The sequence below is a fragment of the Sinocyclocheilus anshuiensis genome, unplaced genomic scaffold, assembly GCF_001515605.1.
Source record: "Sinocyclocheilus anshuiensis isolate Anshui unplaced genomic scaffold, SAMN03320099.WGS_v1.1 scaffold348, whole genome shotgun sequence".
NCBI lineage: Eukaryota > Metazoa > Chordata > Actinopteri > Cypriniformes > Cyprinidae > Sinocyclocheilus > Sinocyclocheilus anshuiensis.
The window spans coordinates 1,391,992-1,412,389 of record NW_015555762.1 but is presented as its reverse complement, the minus strand read 5'-3'; the positions used below and the strand labels follow the sequence as shown (position 1 = coordinate 1,412,389).

The 20,398-nt window shown below is 34.4% G+C and overlaps 1 protein-coding gene across 4 annotated transcripts in view; it reads right to left on the bottom strand.

Annotated features, from left to right (window-relative positions):
- Positions 1-438: 438 nt before the first annotated feature.
- LOC107674007 (E3 ubiquitin-protein ligase HECW2-like) overlaps positions 439-20,398 on the bottom strand; it is a 57,502-nt gene continuing 37,542 nt past the window's right edge. For 2 of the 4 annotated variants that reach the window (XM_016467863.1, XM_016467864.1), the window contains exons 10-31: positions 19,448-20,127; positions 18,761-19,076; positions 17,811-17,912; positions 17,496-17,646; positions 15,775-15,875; positions 15,509-15,633; positions 15,066-15,251; positions 13,372-13,524; positions 11,309-11,408; positions 11,034-11,130; positions 10,871-10,954; positions 9,782-9,891; positions 8,322-8,442; positions 8,128-8,241; positions 7,728-7,880; positions 7,461-7,559; positions 6,096-6,225; positions 5,865-6,011; positions 2,613-2,727; positions 2,301-2,386; positions 2,093-2,205; positions 439-927 (exon numbers count right to left, since the gene is read on the bottom strand). In XM_016467863.1, the coding sequence (XP_016323349.1) occupies positions 816-927; positions 2,093-2,205; positions 2,301-2,386; positions 2,613-2,727; positions 5,865-6,011; positions 6,096-6,225; positions 7,461-7,559; positions 7,728-7,880; positions 8,128-8,241; positions 8,322-8,442; positions 9,782-9,891; positions 10,871-10,954; positions 11,034-11,130; positions 11,309-11,408; positions 13,372-13,524; positions 15,066-15,251; positions 15,509-15,633; positions 15,775-15,875; positions 17,496-17,646; positions 17,811-17,912; positions 18,761-19,076; positions 19,448-20,127 (3,395 nt within the window). In that variant the 3' untranslated portion in view covers positions 439-815. The remainder of the gene's footprint in view (positions 928-2,092; positions 2,206-2,300; positions 2,387-2,612; positions 2,728-5,864; positions 6,012-6,095; positions 6,226-7,460; positions 7,560-7,727; positions 7,881-8,127; positions 8,242-8,321; positions 8,443-9,781; positions 9,892-10,870; positions 10,955-11,033; positions 11,131-11,308; positions 11,409-13,371; positions 13,525-15,065; positions 15,252-15,508; positions 15,634-15,774; positions 15,876-17,495; positions 17,647-17,810; positions 17,913-18,760; positions 19,077-19,447; positions 20,128-20,398) is intronic. The other 2 variants (XR_001632466.1, XM_016467865.1) reach the window with 2 other exon arrangements.

The window sequence follows — 20,398 nt, the reverse complement described above, 5'->3', positions numbered from 1 at the left end:
ATCTGAGGACAACAGAAAGGCCAAGGTTGGACTATAAAGTCAAAAAAATCATCTTCTATTATGAAGCGTATTAGTAACACAAATAGTGTCTGACTTTGAGTGTTTCTGTAGCTTCTTTCAGTGGGTATGTGACCGCTCTATTTGCACATAGTGGTCACATTCATGATGTTGTAACATGCCCTTTGAAAACGTTGCGTGTGAGAGTATATAAACAACCCAATTCATTCAAAAGTGTCACATATCTAACATGACAGCTACTTGGACAGCATACAGTGTCAAAACAAACATATGAGAAAGACTAATGTATAAATATGACAAAAAGAAGAGAGAACATATACATTTCAATTCAGTATAGAGGGCAGCGCTGTCATCTGTGATAGTGTTTGAGGCGATCTGAAAAAGCATCACAACACAGTATTTGTTCATTCACGCTGCATTTTGAAAAGTCTTTTTTTTTACAGATAAAAAGAGAGTGAGAATATCAAAGTCCTTTGGGTCTGTTTTGTTCCTCATTTGAATCAGTTAGTCACTCAGCTTTGCATTTGGCTGGTCACATCCTCCTCGATTCATCCAGAGCCGATCAATGTTTGCGTCTGAGAAACATTCAGACAACATCCTCGCTTCTCTCAGTCCAGTCCAGCTCACTGATCGTTTTCTGTGTTTCTTTCCAAGAAAGTATTTTTAAGTGATACGGTGTACAAAATATACGTCTAAGTGCTTCTGGTGTCTGTTTTAGATGGTTACCTCCTTTGCTCTTCCTGACGGGTCGTGGAAATGAAGGATATTTGATCAGCTCAAAGTGCAAAAATCAACATTCACTCCAAACCGAAAGTGCTGGTTTCCTCCACTGCCGTCAGCATCTTCTCGTACAGCATGGAGAACGAGGGGTACGGGGGGAGGTCCAGACGATTGAAACATGTGTGAGCTCTACAACGACAAATAAAGACAGGACACTTCATTTTCTGATCATATAAATTTCCAAACAATTTTTGAGCGACTGTATTATGAACTGCAAGATTGTGCCATCTTGTGGATCACATAAGCAATGACATCTGTGGGAAAAAAACGGTTTATTTGGGACAAATGTGCCAGTATTGAACTTCATTTGGGTAGATTGTTTGTAAAATTCGAATAACGATTTTATTTAGTTTTTTATTTGACTGAATTTTTGTAATCCATCTGTTTTTGTTCCTAAATTCAGTGCCAACAAAGTATGAAACCAATTTAGAAATACATAATATAAATATATAATAGACATAAACATAAAAACATTATAAATAGATGCATATAAAGTATTTTTTAAAAAGTTTGGTCTATTTTTTGTATTATTTATTTATTTTATTTGTATTTTTAAAGAAATAAATTCATACTTTTATTAAGCAACGATGCATTAAAATGTTCAGAAGTGACAGTAAAGACATTTATAATATTACAAAAGTAATAAATTTTTTATTTTAAGTAAATGCTGTTCTTTTCAGCTTTCTATTCATCAAATATTACTGAAAAAAAATTGATCACAGTATCCACAAAAATATTAAGCACTTCAACTGTTTTCAACATTGATAATAATAATAATTCTTGATAATTAAATCAGCATATCAGAATAACTTCTGAAGGATCATGTGACACCGAAGACTGGAGTAACTAATGCTGAAAATTCAGCTTTGCATCAAAGAAATAAATTACATTTTTAAATATATCAAAATAGAAAAGTTATTTCAAATTGTAATACAATTTCACAATATTACTGTTTTTTACTGTATTTTAGATCAAATAAATGCAGCCTTGGTGAGCAGAAGAGACTTTTTTCAAAAGCATAAAAAAATGTACTGTATTTATTTATATGTATATTACTCTATATATTTATATAGACACCCTTCTAAATATATTTAAGTAAAATCCTAGTTTAATTTTAATAGTGGTGGGCATCAAACAAAGAAATGCATTACAATGATGATTAAAATAAATGTAGTGGTTAAATATAAATGAATTCTGACAGACATGGAGTAGTTATGATTTCATGAAATGTGGCATTTAAAAATGTGACATTTGAAACTTTTATAAACAGGATCTTGAGTTGAGTTCAGATTACCTGGGCAGAGACGTGATTTTCCCCCATTTCTCCACACAGAAGCGGCGCGGCCCGTTGCTGCCCCTGAGAGAGGCGAAGCCCTCGTACGGGATACTGGACGTCCCTGTCACAAACTGAGACAACAGAGCCATTTCAGCCCCAGGTCAAGTACACAGACTGTACTCTGTTTTATAAAAAGAGCTTGTGTTGTTTCTCCTTCATCACTCACTTGCAGCAGTCTGAGTCTCTGCTCGTTGTTGAATCTCTCCACCGCCGCCCAGAACCAGCGAATCACGATGTGGTTGTCATGGTAACCTGGAGGGAAAACCAATAAACTTGTCCCAATAAACTCGAGATGTGACCTGTAGGGCTAGGAGACGCTGTAAAAGCCCTCAGTCTATCTGGCGGATAATATTTCAGTCATAAATCAGATACTTCATATCTTGATTCCATGTTTTTTACCACAGTTTTGGACACTACCATGATGGTGGTAATATAAATCTGGTGATCAGTTATTATGAATCTGTCAGTCTGTGGTTACCTCCTCTGTACTCGGTGTTGTTCCTCCAGTCTCCCAGATCGATCTCCGCCGTCCCAGCGATCACCAGCTCCAGCTCCCGCGCATCAAACACCGACACCAGCCGCGCATCTACAACCTGCGGTCAGTTCACAACCATAAAACATCTGCTTCCAGCTCAGTGCAAGCGCTATGAAATATCATGGGAAATTCTGCCTTTTCTTCGATATTACTACTGGAAACCTGTATTCCTGTTGGGTAAGACTATAGTAAATGATGCACCTGAAGATATTACAGAAATTAAACTCGTCAATCATACATTAAACCCAGGGGCGGATTTAGTGATTTGGGGATCCCAGGCAAAATATATGAATGGGGCCCTATGTATTTGCACACATTTACAAATTTAGCCTTGAGGTTCCTTTTTTGTTGTGATGCTTGCTGCTGCTCAATGGTGCCCCACAGTTGTGTCCAATGTTTCTACATTTTTCATGTACATGTTATAATGGCTTTCTTTCATGTTGTAGACCACGACATAGCGATTGATTTACAGTTTTCACAAAAACAAAATTAATTATAAAATGATAAACCTCACAATTGAGCCTTTTTAAGAAAAGAGATGAGACGGAAGTATATCCACGAAATAGCAATTGATTTACAGTTTTCACAAAAAACAAAATAAATTATAAAATGATAAACCTCTTTACCATTTTTTAAGAAAAGAGATGAGTCAGAAGTATAAATTATGATTTATAATTTATAATGGGGTTATGTGGGTGGATTTTCGCATTGGTCTGAACAAAAACTGCTGACAGGGTTATTAAAAATAGCTTCTAAAAATAGAAGCGCTTTTGGAACATCAGAAATACAGTGGTTTCCCCGGTAACGACTGTAAACAAAGCAGCGCTGCTCATAAACACTACTTTATCAGATAAAATGAAAATGCTATGGAAAGTTTTCTGAAGACAGTCGGTTCCCTTCAGAGATACATTCATGTAAAAACTTGAATTAGTGAGAATGAGAAAAATATAGCCTATACTGAGGAGGAAAGTCCACTGATGAGTGTGATGATTTACCAGCGTAAGCCTGTGTGCCAAAGGCTGTCTAATTCTAAACTCGTGGCGATAAACACTGTAAACGGCAACCGTTCGCGTGTCCGCGCTTAATGCGCATCTCGGAGATGAAAAGCATTTTATGGGGCCCTTGGCTTTTGGGGGCCCAAGGCGGTTGCCTACCTTTGCCTAATGGGTAAGTCCGCCTCTGATTAAACCTAACGTTACCGGGCAAAAATGCCACTAATTTGGACAAAAATGCCCCTGCACAAACAAATTAAATCTATTACGACTGTTGCTAACAAAATTAAAATGAATAGAAAGTGTCGATTGCGGCATTAAATTAAGATCTGCTCATGTTGCACCGTATTTCATTTGAGGCGTTTTTACAGTGTTGCGCATTATAACCAATCACACACGATTCTGTTGAGCTTAGGAATGCAATGGCCAATCAGAGGCATTCAGATGAGTCATCGCTGAAACTCATCAGTTTTGAGTGCGCGAGCGTTTGCTGACTGAATTCCAGATGCGCAGTATGTACAATGTAAGTAAGAGATTCATTTCACAGTGTAGACAGCTTAAGTGATTATAACAATAGTTTTTTTTTTTTGAGAGTGCTTTAACTCGCGATAGATCAAAATTCGTGATAATGTCACTTTCTGTATAATAATTTATTCGCTGTTTGAATAACATTGGAAAGGAAACGTTTTATAATTATCAATTTCTAATGTTTTTATTAAACTGTAATCACGTTAAATACAAATTCAGTGCTACATGACCCCCATGTCTGGTTCTTGCCTAAAAAGACGGGTTTATGATGTTTGTAGTTAATAGATTTGGCTGCTTTTAGCCTTACCCTGGAGTTGGTCCACCCTCCACCAATGCTACCCTGCTGTATTAATTAATTCATCTTCTTTTCTCGTTTCATTCAAGGTTACACTAAATAATTTAGGATTTTTAAAAATACATTTCATTCCTCATTGGCAGACATGATCTTTTGTCAGTGATGCTAATTCAAGATAATAAAAAACAGTAGAAAGAAAACATCTATAAGAAAAATTACTGCATGTTCCACAAATAAAAACAACAGTACATGAGGGTGAAAAAAATAATGATTGGATTTGTATATTGTGATCCTGTTCCTTTTCTTGGTTTTCATGATGGAAGCAGGCATTATAATCATATAATGACCAGGCTTACTGAAAGAAATTTGAATGAAAAGCTAACATAATTTGATTAACAACACTGACATTTAAAAATTTACCCTTTTGATTTTTAATATTGAATTCAAGTATGTGGATATTATGTGCTTATGACTATAACCTTCAGCATCAAGAAATATTTTGTAGATGCTTTCAAGATTTTATGTAGTTGTAACAATACTTAAGAATTTTAAATATAATACTAAATTATATTAACTAATAATATATAATGCAATTAACTCTTAATAATGCCAGGTCAGTTAAAGAAAGAGTGACATGAGCACATATGTGAATTTTATATGTTTTTTCCCCAATAACTGCTGTTTTAAAAGTTTGAGGTCGGTAAGATTTATTTTTTTTTTTTAATGTTTTTGAAGGACATTTTTTACGCTTAACAAAGCTGCATTTATTTGATAAAAAATAGAGTAAAAACATTAATATTTCAAAATTATATTACAGTTTAAAATATCTGATTTCTATTTGAATGTATTCAAAATCTAATTTATTCCTGTGATGCAAAGCTGAATTTTCAGCATCATTACTCCAGTCTCCAGTGTCACATGATCCTTCAGAAATCATTCTAATATGCTGATATGCTGCTCAAGAAACATTTATTATCATCGATGTATAAAAAAAAAAAAAGTTTATTTATTGTAGAAACAGCAATGCATTTTTCATTCTTTGATGAGTAGAAAGCTCAAATTAACAGCATTTATGTGAAATAAAAATCTTTTGCATCATTACAAATGTCTTTATTGTTACTTTTGATCAATTTAATGCATTCTTGCTGAATAAAGAAGAATAAAAAAATCTTCCTGACCCCAAACCTTTAAATGACAAGCAAGACTTCTTGCTCTATTAAAGCAAGCGAAAGCACTTGAAATTGCACAACGACCCAAATCTATCAAACAGAAATTCAATAAAAAAAGCATTCTGGAATATCTCAGGGCAACTCTACATGGCAGAAGTGGCATGTTTTTATGTGACTGAAAGCTACTGGAGTGCTGATTGGATTTCAGTACCTCATAAAAGCCTCGCACCAGGCTCTCCGTCTGTTGGACGACACCGCGCTCTATACGCCACTTCACCATGCGCTCGATGTACTCCTTCTTATTCTTCTCTGACACTGGGATATTTGCACCGCCAGGCTTCAGCTCGCGCTCTGTGATCTAACACACACACACACACACACATGCTTCTCTGAGACGATGGCGAGAGGTTTTGCACGCTTACACAAACAGTCACACACTGACCTGTCCGAAAACCTCCTCGTTGACGGTGAAGGTCAGGTCCAGCATGTCCTCTATGTCATTGTCCTTCATCCACTGAAGACTCTGATGAAACTCCTCATCAAGATACTCCAGATCGCTCAGATCACACGGACTACACACACGTTTCAACAAATACATATGAACTTGAAATAATGGCTCTGATCTAGGTAATCAAACAGAATGAATGTGTAGAGTCTAGTTCCAGGATTTCTTAAAGAAATGTCAAATTTATGTTAGTATTGGTTAAATAGTTTTTGTTGAAATATTTGTGATATTAAAATAGAGATGCTTATTAAAGGTAATAAAAACTAGAAACATTAGCACTGATGAAATTTTAGGATTAAGAGAGAAAAATCTCCCACTGGAAAAAAAACAAACAAACATTAGGGTGAGTAAATAATGGTTGAATGGTTGAAATAATTTATTTATTTTTCATATTTTGTTCTTTATATTTGTTCCTGTCCCTTGCTTTTCTTGATTGAAGCAGGTATTAAACGGTAAAATAATCTGATAACAATGACATTTAAAAACTGACCCTTCAAAGATCATAATTATGTAATTAAGCCTTCAAAAATCATAATCATATTATGATAATGATGTTGTAATTACTATAACATTTAGCATCAATAAGTATTTATACACTTATATTTTTGTTTTCAAGATTTTATGTAGCCATAACTCTACTTGTATTATTTTTACATTAATATTGTTATATATTTTTAAATTTAATATTATTAAATTATATTAACTAACATGAGCACATATATGGATTTTATATTTTAGAATAATTTTACTCCATGCCCGTCAACTTTAGAATTTTAAATTATAGATATTTTTTCAAATACACCACCATTCAACATATTATAGTATTACTATAATAACATTTATTATTATGTACCATATTAGCATTAATGTTAATTAAAAAATAATTACTAAAATGTTAATTTATTATTATTATTACATTAAATGATTACATTTTGTATTATATTGCTATAAAAAAATTTAAAGTAGTTATACGGCAATAAAATCTTGACACTTAAGCAGAACGCTTGATACTAAAGGTTATTGTCATAGTCACGTCATAATGACAATGTCTACATGGTTATAATATTTAAACATTACTTAAAAAAAAAAAAGAATAAGTTCTATTAATATATTTAGTTTTGTGTATTTTGTTTTTTATCTACAAATACTAACAAGATCACATTTAAATAACATTCAAATAATGTCCCTGCATAAATTATATATAACTTCATTTTTTTTTTCCAGCTAGAATAAAAAAAACGTACAGAATTTGAATAACTGTCTATTTATTAAAAAATAAAGTGTCAGAAATGTTTAACTCACATTCGCAGTAGGCCTTTGTAGAAGGGTCGTGTGAAGAAGGCATCCAGCAGGTATTGATGGATAAGAGCGAGACCCAGAATACGACCACTAAACCGAAACCTGACGACAGAACATGTTTAAAACATTGAGGTACATTTCTGCTAGTTCAGTCTAGTAAAGGACATCTTATAGGCACAGATTGATCAAAGGACCATCTAAATCGTTCTTTTAATGTTGGATGTACATCGATCAAATCAAGCTTCAAAACAAAAGAAAACGCGCACTCACCACTCATGGTGGTTGTCGACGAAGGCAGACATGGGGCTGATCTGGACGGTGTAGGTGTCATTGGCTGAATACTCAAACAGGCCGTAGTATGGGTTAAAAAGCTCCCGTGACACCAGAAAGAAAAACTCTCGGGACGGGCCACTGTAGTCCAGTCTGAACAGGAGCAAAATTAAACAAAGAAGAAAAAAAAAAGTTAATTAATACAAAAAAAGGAAAAAATTATAATAAATAATCATCATTAAAATGGTGATGATAATAATAATAATCACTGTTATTATTATTATTATTATTACACAATAATAGGCTTTGGATATAAGACTAATTTATTTTTAATTTAGTATATTTTTATAATGGTTGTTATACAAGTCTGGTTATGTTTTAAAATTGTGGAAACACTGACCCCTCTTCTCCAACAAAGCTGACGTAGAGTTTACTCCTCTGTAGATCTTTGCGAGAGTAGCACATGATCTGATTGAAGGCGTCCTCCAGTAGATGATCCCTGCGGATTATCAACCTAAAACAAGCACAAATCAGCATGAGTGTGAAAATGTGTTACAAATGAAGACCTCAGGGTACGGTACACATGATGCTTACTTGACTTTGCCTGGACCCTGTCCGTAGCCTTTAGTCTCCAGTTTGCGATAGAAATTCCGAAGTTTGGCTTCAAAGTCCCGTTTGTATGGTGCAGGGGCCCGTGCGTTGGCTCGCTGTGTACCTGAGAGGGAACAGATCATGGTTATAATACAGTACGGCTAAAAAAAGTGACTCAAAATCAGCATCTTGTTATCAAACATAAATACATGTGGAGAAAATGTATAGATTATGCAGAAAAATTCAGGTTTTATTTGTCAAATCTGATGACAAATGAGATGTCTTTTATATATCAGATGTTTCTCCTAGAGCCAGACTATTTGATTTAAACATAAAATAAATTAATCACCATCAAATATTGCGACACTATACTAAAAGAGCGACCTCTGAACAATGAAAACATCCACTGGGAAAATAAATAAATAAATACTACTACTACTAAAAATAATAATAATAATAATAATTATTATTATTATACAGGGTTAAAAAGGTATTTGTTTTCTTGAGATATAAAAGAACAACCTTTGAACTATAAAAATATGAGGAGGGATAAATAAAATAAATAAATAAAAATAAATAAATACTACCACTACTACTACTACTACAACTAAAAATAATAATAATTATTATTATTATTATACAGGGTTAAAAATGTCTTTGTTTTCTTGAGATATAAAAGAACAACCTTTGAACTATAAAAATATGAGGAGGGATAAATAAAATAAATAAATAAAAATAAATAAATACTACCACTACTACTACTACTACAACTAAAAATAATAATAATTATTATTATTATTATACAGGGTTAAAAATGTCTTTGTTTTCTTGAGATATAAAAGAACAACCTTTGAACTATAAAAATATGAGGGATAAATAAAAAAATAAATATAAATATTATTATTATTATTATTATCATTGTTATTAAATTGGATATGGTCCGAAACTCTTTTATTCTTCAGTATAAGTCCAGTTAAAGTTTATCAGAATGGTTTCTATTCAAGCAAAAAAAAAAAAACGGCAGAATTTACAGAACCCCCTCTAACCAGTGAACAGTGTAATCCCTCAGTGTCAGCGGTGACTAAAGTCAGATCATGTTGAGTTAGACCATGATTCCCCTCTGGAACCGTGATGTCCGCCACACTCCAAACAGACTTGTGAAAATCAGAGTGTCAGTATAACAGTTAAAAACCGTTATACTGCAGGGATTAACCAGAAACCCTGGACTCCAACTACACATCAAATCCCAAACAGCGGATTTGATGCTTTGGCAACTAACTGAAAAAATACCCAGGAAATCTGGTCGACTGCATGTCAAGCTCTACAAGCAAACCAAAGCAATGCTGTGGAGGGATGGTGGAACCAGAAACACAGTCTCTTGTGTTTGCAATTATAATCATCTTTTCCAACACTATTCATAAATGTTTCTTGAAAGTTTTTCGATGCGACTGAGAGGAACTGACCAGGAGAGTTCTGAGGGGAGGGGACCGGAGACCCTCGAGGTGACTGACAGTAGCTGGGGTGCAGTAAGGCATGAGGTGGCACATACGACATCACTTCATCTTCAAACAAGCTATAGAAAGAAAAAGAGACAAAGATTGTTAGTGTATGGAGGCAAACACATGTATCCTGAAAAAACTAAATTACTAAGATACATTTACCCAAGAAGCCAAATTTGCTTCATTAAACCACCTTGATCATATTTGCTAAATTAAATCCAATAATTGTTTCTTACTAATTTTGGGGTGCTGATTCCAAAAATTGTGTCTGTTTTGCAAGAGCATGCCTCACTTGCTCATGAAATATGTGCATTTTGTAGTATTTTTGCTTTTGATAACCATCTGTAGACATCTTGTATTGTCTCTTTATCACCAGACAAACTGCCACAAAGACATGAGTCCTGTCTTCCTCTGAGCAAGATCACAACTATTTGTTCAATTCTCAGCACATTTTCCCATATATGCATGATTTTATATAACATGACTTTATATCTAATACTGATTTCAAGGTTAGAATTATGACCAGTGACAGAAGAAAATGCAAACATGACCCAGATGTTTTCTGCTACATCTGTGGGTTTCACTGCATCCAAACAGCAACAGATTTATTTTTGTTTCTGCTTATTTTGTAAAGTTCTTTGACATTAAATGGAGCATTTAAACACGTTTTTCCACTCCTTTGCAGATTATAAGTTAAATCATACATTTTGAATAATTCTTTTTCTCATTAAATCTTTTGACATGTGCCTGCTTTTTTATTTTGATAAATGCATTAAAGCTGAAACATACATCACTTGAAAAATTATCATACATATGTTATGTAAAAACTATATGTGATGAATTTTTTTAATTGATATTAATATCATCAAATTAGGTAATATTAGGCATTTTTTGCAAATCAGTAGGAATTCGCTATTAGAGACTGTTAGATTTTATTTCAGAGAACGTATTGCAGTTTTGTTTTGAGCTTAAACCTTACTAAATGTATTATTTCATATTTTCTTACAGCCATGTTTTGCAGGGTAAAATTTGCAGAAATCACTGGAAAAGTACCTGAGCAAAATCACCAAGTCTGCGTCGCTGGAGAGGCGAGCTAAACCCGACACTCCTTCATTACGAATAAACTGCACCTTCTCCCTGTAGATCAGAAAAGTCAACATTTTCATAATCAATAGCTCAGGACTGAGGTTTGTTTTGTAATATTTCGGAGTCTCACCTGAGTGAGTGATTCCTAATGAGCTCAGGCTGCCTCTCCTGAAGGATCTCAAATATGTTCGGCTGCCGCAAAAATGCCACGATTTTCTCATTATAGGCTATAAAGAGAGAAACAGAGCCATTGGTGAAATGTCAAACGAAGACTCTTCAAAAGTTGTAACACCTTTGTGGCACCACATTTTTATAAAACGATGCATTATGGAGGATTTAACAAGATGGAACACATCAAATTCCGTCTAAAAACTTTCTGATGAAGCTTGGCTTGTAACGACTCACCAACAGGAACTAAATCTTGACACTGGTTGCGATTGGCTGTGAAGGTGTTTGAGGGGCGTGGCAGTACAGCGGGTCCAGCATGCCGAGGGTCATCGCCCACCTGTAGCACAAAAACAAAACCATTATGTACTTCACATCCACACCACGTCACACGAGAAAAGACCAGCTTACTGCAGAAGTACAGTATGTATCGAATCGCAGGATTAAATGCCTTTCCATTTGATATGTATATTTATATGTACATTAAGTCAACTTACAATACACATTATAGAAAATCTTTATAGAAAATCATGTATATATACATATATCTATCTAATAAAATAAAAAAATGCATTTATATTAAAAATATTTGTTATAAAATGTAAATATGCATACAGGCATATAATGCATATTAGTTTTTAAAAAATCTGTTTTTTGTGTGTTTATATAAAATAATGTTTTAAAAGATTAATGTGCACATTCATATTTATTTTAGCTTTTTTTAAGATTAAACATTAATTTATACATATATTAAAAAGTACAAAAATGATATATATTTATTTTTGTACTTTTTAATATACATGCATAAACACAATGCTTAATATGTTTATTAATATTACAAAAGATTTAAAATAATATTAATATGCAACAATAAATTTATATAAAATTACACACACACACACACACATTATACACACATGCAAAATAGTAAAGCCTTCAAAGACAGATCCATATATTAATTAATTAAGCTGCAACATTGTCGTTTTCGTGTAAATACTGAATTGCTAGGCTTCAGCTGCTTTTGCATAATTCACTGGATATTTGCTCCCTAGTGAGTGTACTTTAAAGATGAAAGCTTCATTAAGGGCCCTCTGACTAAAGATCTGACAGCTCTTTTGCTAAAGCTGTCTGGATTGTAAAACTTTCCTGGCCTTTATTCCCGAGGTGTTTATATGAGGAGGGGGACTTTTTTTAATTAAGTGGGCTAATTTGCATTTTTATGTTATGAAGACACAGAGGATTTAAAGATTAGTGGAATAATATTTAGACCAATATGTTTACATGCATCCACATATGGCCCACTGACAAACACACACACACACAGGGACTGTGGGTGAACTGATGTGAAAATGACACAGTGCATGCTGGGACGCAGCGGAGGCCGACGCTATGAAATTAATCAGCATATCTAAAGAGGCCTGAGAGGGCGATTTGTTCTCCACACGGCCACGATGTGACAGAAGATCAGATTCCCTAATGAGAAACCTGCTGAGAATATTCTATGATGTAAAGATTAATGTGAAACTGCTACAACTACAAATATATTCATTAGTATATCTGGCTACTGTCCCACGCTATTCTTAGCAGTTTATTATTGGTTAAATAAAGGTTTGTTATGATCAACACTACTGTTCAAAAGTTTGAGGTCAGTAAGATTTAAGAATATTTTTCGAAAGAAGTCTCTTACGCTCACCAAGGCTGAATTTATTTGATTAAAAATACAGTACAAACAAATAATATTGGGGAATATTCTTACTATTTAAAATAACTGTTTTCTATTTTAATATATATTAAAATGTAATTTATTCCAATGATATACAGCTGAATTTTCAGCATTATTACTCCAGTCTACAGTGTCACATGATCCTTCAGAAATCAGTCTATATTAGCAGCTCAAAAACATTCTTATTGTTATCAATGTTGAAAACAGTTGTGCTGCTTAATATTTTTGTAAAAACCATGATGCATTTTTTCAGGATGTTTTTTTAAATAGTAAGTTCAACAACATTTATTTGGAATTAAATCAACAAGTTTATCTGAGGTTTAATGCATTCATTTCCTAAAAACAATACAATTTGGAAATGTATTTAAACTATATTTTTGCGAAACTAAATTGGTTTCTAGGGTGTTGTGAATGTTTGGCCAAATGAAAAGAGCCTCAACGTGTAATGCTTAGGGCTAGAGGTTTATTCAAATCCCTTCTGCAATGATAACTGGTGCAAACCACGTGGGAGGAGCTTGGATTCTAATCTCAAGCGTCTGATTGGAGGAGGCCTCTAGTGGCGTGTGTATGGAAGGCTCACCAGGCGTCGGGTGCTCACCTCCCCTGCGCTGTGGCTGCGTTGGCGGCTGAGGTGCTGGCGGTGGGCGAGGAGGCTGCTGGGTCGAGGGCTCTGCAGTGGCAGTCGTGGGTCTGTGAAGGTGGTCGCCCTGCAGTTATGGTCCACGAAGAAAGGCTGAGAAGACACAATCATGTCAAGTAAGTAGGTTGAGGGATTTAAAACCACAAACGTGACGCTTATATTCATGCTGAAGCACTTACATGAATGCACCAGTAAAAACATTAACACATAAAATATTTACAGTAATTGTTACGGTTGTACTTTTAAAGCATATTTTAAACGTTTATCTGCGGTATGTCTGCTTTCCTGCTAAGCTTCCATTATAAGTGTATTACTGTAAAGCACTTCCCGACAGATCAAAATGATTTTACATGGCAATTGACAACTAGCCACTGATGAATATATTATGAATTTACTTTCAATACATATTAGTAATTACGCTGATTAATATGAAATATAATATAATAATTATATATATATATTATATGTCACATATATGGTATATGTCACAGTTATGGACTTTAGTCTGGTTAGTTTCTGTTGGTACCTCCCAGTTCCTGTTTGCCCTTATTTGGGTCTGTTCCTGATCTCATTAGTTCATCATTGGTTAATACTCACCACCTGTCTGTCCCTCATTAGTTTCCCATTTAAGCTCCCTCCTAAGTTCTTTGAGTACCGTGTGCTATTGTTCTTCATGTGGATTTATCATTAAAGAATTTACTATTTGGATTATCGTCATCTTCGTTTGGCTTCTTCATCGTCGTCCTAGCAGCAGTGTGACTGACTATCTATCTATCTATCTATCTAAAATTAATACTTTTATTCAGCAAGGATGCAACATACAAAGTTCAGGGATGCATTTTAGATTTCAAAACAACTTTAATTTTTAGCAGGTAAATGTAGGAATATTACATCAACATTTAAGGTTGCACTGGGTTACAGACAGATTTTTAAAAGGGTGCTCCCCATCACCTAAACACCCCATCCCCCAATGTACATATCATACACTGACGTCTTACTGTAAAGCAATGTTATTTTATTATCATTGAGGTTCTGTTATGGTTATTGTTAATATTTGGATTTATATATATATATATATATATATATATATATATATGCTGTTTTTAACTTCTTAATTAATCAAAGAATCCTTAAAACAAAAATATTATTATCAAAATAATAATAAGTGTTTATTGATTATTAAATCAGCATATTAGAATAATTTCATAGGGATCATGTGACACTGACGTCTGGAGTAATGATGCTGAAAATACAGCTGTGATCACAGGAATAATTACATTTTAAAATATATTTAAGTAGAAAACATTTATTTTAATAATATTTCCCAATATTACTGTTTTACTGTGTTTTTAATTTAAATAAATACAGCCTTGGTGAGTATAAGAGCCTTTTTTCAAAAGCATGAAAAAAAAAATCTTACCCCCCCCAAATTTTGAATGGTTTTTTTTTTTTTTTTGCGCCATATCTCATGTTCATATTCATATTATATGGCCAAAAAATAAATACGATTTTACTTAGAAATGCACAGTAAAATTTAAAGCAGTGGGTAGAAAAAATGGCTGAAAAGAGAGACAGAGACAGCGATACATATCCAGAATGTGAAAACACAGAACGCAGATAAGATGTTTCCAGACCTTTCCCGTGTGGTCGTGTTTCATTTCCCAGCCCCGCGGGAGATCCAGCTGTTTGTTGGCGAACATGTTGAGGAAGGCAACCAGGTCTCGATTGTGCTGGTAGCGCTCAAAGTGGTGCGAGTCCCGTCGCACTTTACTGATCATGTGTTTTAGACACGTGTTACTTGTAAACATGCGGTAGGCACTCTGAGAAAGAAAAAAACAACAGACAAGAGTGTTTCGTAGTGTTTAAGTAATGCTAATTGCCTTCTAAAAATTAAAAATGCAACAAAATGACTCTAACAACAATATAACATACTTTCGAAAGTAACGGTCGCCAAAATTAATGATGGAACCAGATGATGGGTTTGTGAAAAAACACCACAACCACAAAATTCCTTCAAGGGATGGAAAATTGGCTTGTGGTAAAAAAGTGTGAATAATGAATGTGTTTGGAGACTAACAGGGTTGGAATGCAGTACGGTGAAGAAATCCGGGCTGGTGAGAAACTTGGCGCTGGGGGACTGAAGCAGCAGAGACAAGCGCGAGCGAGAGCTAGCGGGCCCAACCACGCCGTCCCGACGGTACTCTGAAAGAGAGGACAACCATAGTGTGATATGCATGTTGGCTTAAATCAAAAGATCTGTTTTTCTCTATTGCATATTTCCTTGTCTCTAACTAAGCAGACTCATCTGAATGCAGTGCATGTATGCGGTGTGTGAGAGAGTACCAGGTATGGAGGGATGCAGCAGGTCGTTTTCGTCTGTAGGCATCTCTGCAGCCTGTTCGTCTGTCCTCTCATTGGTTATTGTCCTCCGAATACTCTGATACCTGAACAAAACAAAGGGATACATTTATTGATATATGTGGACGTATTTTTCACAAGATAATCTTTTTACATTGATAACTGTAATTTATCATTCATAATTATATTTTGTTGCTTCTGTAATGTATTTATTATTTCAGCCTACTTCACCGTTTTAAATTAATAATGAAAAAACATTTTTTTTTAATAAAATACTAAAAAATGTATCATACATGTTAATCATATATGTATAATTTTATTTTTAACAGAAAAAAAGAAAAATAATACTCTGTATAATAAATATGGATATTAATATATGTATTAATAATTTTATTCAACAAGGATGCATCAAATTTATAAGAAATTACAGTAAAGACATTTGTTACAAAATATTTTTATTTAAAATAAATGGTGTTCTTTTGAACTTTCTATTATAATTCTATTGTATCAAAGAATCCTGAACAAATACGGTTTTCACAAAAAATATGATATTATTCTGTAATGTATTTATTATTGCTAAATTAGTTATTTCTATTTCAGCCTACGCTACCGTTTTAAATTAATAATGAAAAAAAATTATAAAATAAAATACTAAAAATTAAGTAATAATACATGTTAATCATATATGTATAATATTATTTTTAAAGGAAAAAAATACTCCGTATAATAAATATGGATATTAATATATAATAATATATGTATATATTAATACTTTTATTCAACAAGGATGTATTACATTTATAAGAAATTACAGTAAAGACATTTATGTTACAAAAGATTTATATTTAAAATAAATGCTGTTTTTATTATTATATTCTATTGAAGAATCATGTGGTTGAAATATTATGGTTTTCCCAAAAAAAGAAAAAAAATATTAGGCAGCACGTTTATTAAATGAAAAAAATATATATATTGAAACAAACATGATTATAAGACATTTTTCTTGAGCACCAAAACACAATAATACATAAGTAATTATAAATATTTTATTTGAATTTAATTTAAAGCAAATAATACTGGCAAATGAAATCAAATGGATGATGCTAAATTAAATTAAATTAAATTAAATTAAATTAAATTGAATTGAATTGAATTGAATTGAATTGAATTGAACTGAATCAGAAAAATGTATGTCACAAACAATTCTCGCCAGTCATGACATTGCATTTTGCATTATTTTTTAGCTGAAAAGGGAATATTCCACATACGTTCCTAGACTTAAAAAAGCTTGATTTGAATCTCATTTTCACTGACATTTTATGCTTGGCAAACTGTTAACTTCGGATGCTGTACACAGCTATGCTACAATTGCTTTTGCAAGTGAAATGCATGCTAATCAAGCAAAATAAATTGAAATCAAGTTGAGGGAGAGAAAGCGGACGAGAGAGCGTGAGAGATGTTTTGAAAGAGCATGATAATGGCAGAACAGATTAGGCTGCTGTGGTGACTGCTGGGTGACATTTTTAAAGAGCTGTTTTTCCATACATGCGAGGATTAACAAATGGCATTTCAGACTCAGATAAATCCAGAGATATTGGAACTTAAGGTCACTGTGTTCTCAAAACTCACCTCCTATCAGAAGTCACTCAAATCAAGGCTGACTTCATGCCATCTTGATAGATATCTGCTGGTGTAAACATACTGACCTTCGGTTGAGCTGCTCCATCTGCTGAATGGAGTTGGATCTCTGTAGGACCTGAGGTGCAGCTGGAGCAGTGGGCCGCTGCCAGGTGGTGGTTCTGTTCACATGATCCACATAGAAAATCCTGCCGTGACTGTCTATACGAGCTTCCCAGTCTACAACATACACATTTAAAGTCCACTTATAATGTTATAATCAAACATAATAATATAATGAGCATCATTTCAAAAGATCAAAAAGTAAATCAAATGTTCCATGACTATGTCCCCTTTAGGACAGGCTGAGTGAATCTCAAACAAACACAAAAATATTCTCTCACTTGGTGGAAGAGGCTCGTCTACTCTCTGATAGCGGCTGATGTCGTGACGGACTGAAGGAAGAGACTGCATCGGCTGATGGCCGTTCACTTGAGCACTGGCTCCTTCAGAAGGACAAGATGGGTTATTTGTGTTGTGAACGATCAATGAAAGCATACTGTACATATATTATACACAAATGATATAAAGCCAGATAATAAGTTAATTATATTTTATTTGAATAGAATTAATATTTGATTAATAATATATTGACTTTAAAAAAATATATATTTTACATAATGTTATTTTATATAATATTAAAATATAATATTTTCTATTTTAATGTAATAATAATAATTATTATTATTATTCACATAATAATATATGTTATTAATAGAATAATTAATTATTATTTTTCTTTATTGTAATATGTATATGTTTCATATATTTTTATTATTGTTGGTGGTGGTGCTGCTGTGGTTGATATGCAATTTTATATTTTTATATATTATTAACAACAACAAATCAGACATACTATTTTATATTTTAATATAATACATATTATTTTCAATATTAATATTATTCATGTTCTTAATAATATGATATATTTTATTTTAATAATAACAATTATTATTCGTATTTATTGTACTTATTACTATTATCATCAGCATTAACAACAACAAATTCATGCTATTTAATAAAAAATATATATTAAAATTGTTCTTAACAGTTATTAATAGTTCATATTTATTTCAATAAAATAATATTTGTAATAAAATATTTTAATAAAATATATATTTTAAATCCCTTTAATATTATAATATTAGATAATATTAATATTATAATATTATTATTTATTATAATAATGTTATCTTTTTTATTTAATGTGCAGAAAAGTTTGATAACCACTGTCATAAAATTCCCCTATGCCTTCCTAATGCTGATTTAGTATATAAATAACACTGGAAGTTACCTGTCTCTCCATCTGTTACTGTGGCAGCCTGTGCTGCGTCAGCTGCCCTTCTCACTTCATTGGCTAATTCCACCCCTTCAGCCTGTGATGCGTTCCCTGATGCTTGCAGACTCCGCCTCCTCTGCCCGATTCCAGCATCTTCCTCCTCCTCATTGGCCGTCTCGCTGGTGTTCCCCTGCTCCGGCCGCTTAGCTGCTGTGGCTCCGCCCCCTTCACTAGCTGCATTACTGGCAGATGCTGAGGACTCTGTGACTGTAGCGGCCTCTGATGATCCTTCATCCCCAGTGACCGCCTTGGGTGCAACTCCTTCCTCATCCTGGAAGAAATGGATTATGTATAATGATGCAAAGGAAGAACAACATTACAATACAAATTGGGAAAATGATAATGATGATAATTATTATTATTACTTAAAAAGATGGCTGAGATATGTAAAAAATGCAGGTTTATGCTTGAATCAACCAAATAATTTCTACTTAAAATAAATTATTTATGGAATATATTTTCTTTTCCATGCAAGTTTTAAATAGATAGATTGATAGATAGATAGATAGATAGATAGATAGATAGATAGATAGATAGATAGATAGATAGATAGATCCCTTAACAGGTTAAAGAACAGAACAGAATAGAATAGAATAGAATAGAATAGAATAGAATAGAATAGAGCTGCCAGACCCTACAGACCTGTATTTTGGGAGCTGGCTGCTGAGAGCTGCCGGTGCTCTGTGTCGAGTCTCCAGAGGCAGCAGCTCCTTCCTGACTGTCCTCTGCACCTCCATTTTGGCTCTTTGTGGTCCCACTGCTTGACCCCGATGCCGTGGCCTCCGTATCTGTGGCACTGCTCGCCGCTTCCGACTCAAGCCTCTCTTTGACAGGACCCTCCCCTTTGTCCTGTTCAGAGGAGGTGTGTCCCTCAAGCCGCGGAGCGCCATTGGTCAATGCCGGATCCCGGGAGGCGTGTCCCTCCTCATCTTCATCAGAGTCTATATGTAACATAGCATTGAGCCGTGTGTCGGTGGGGAAACTGGAGCGTAGTTTAGGTGAGGCAGCCCCAAGAGGTCTGTCTCCGGGGCCCTTAGGGGCCTCAATAGCATCCAGATAGTCGTTAAGAGAGGCCTGACGATGAGTGTGGCCCGGGGTTCCTTCAGCCAAGTCTGGGGCTCCGTCTCTCAAGAGCCGATCCTCATCAGGGTCCATCATGCACTCATCAGTCCTAAAGGTGTCACCGTGAAGGGACCCTTCAGAGCCGGTGGGCGAGGGACCCCTGGCCATGCGGGATGAAGGATGCAAAACATCCTCGTCGTCTGATGGGCTCCCTGGATCTCCATTCATAGAGGTGGCTCCCAACAGAGATCCCATGGCATCTACAAAAGCATAATACTTTTATTCAGCAAGGAGACATTCAATTATGGGGAAGTCGTGGCCTAATGGTTAAAGAGTCGGACTCGTAACCCAAAGGTTGCGGGTTCGAGTCTCGTACCGGCAGGGATTGTAGGTGGGGGGAGTGAATGTTCAGCGCTCTCTCCCACCTTCAATACCACGACTGAGGTGCCCTTGAGCAAGGCACCGAACCCCCAACTGCTCCCCGGGCGCCACAGCAAAAAAATGGCTGCCCACTGCTCCGGGTGTGTGTTC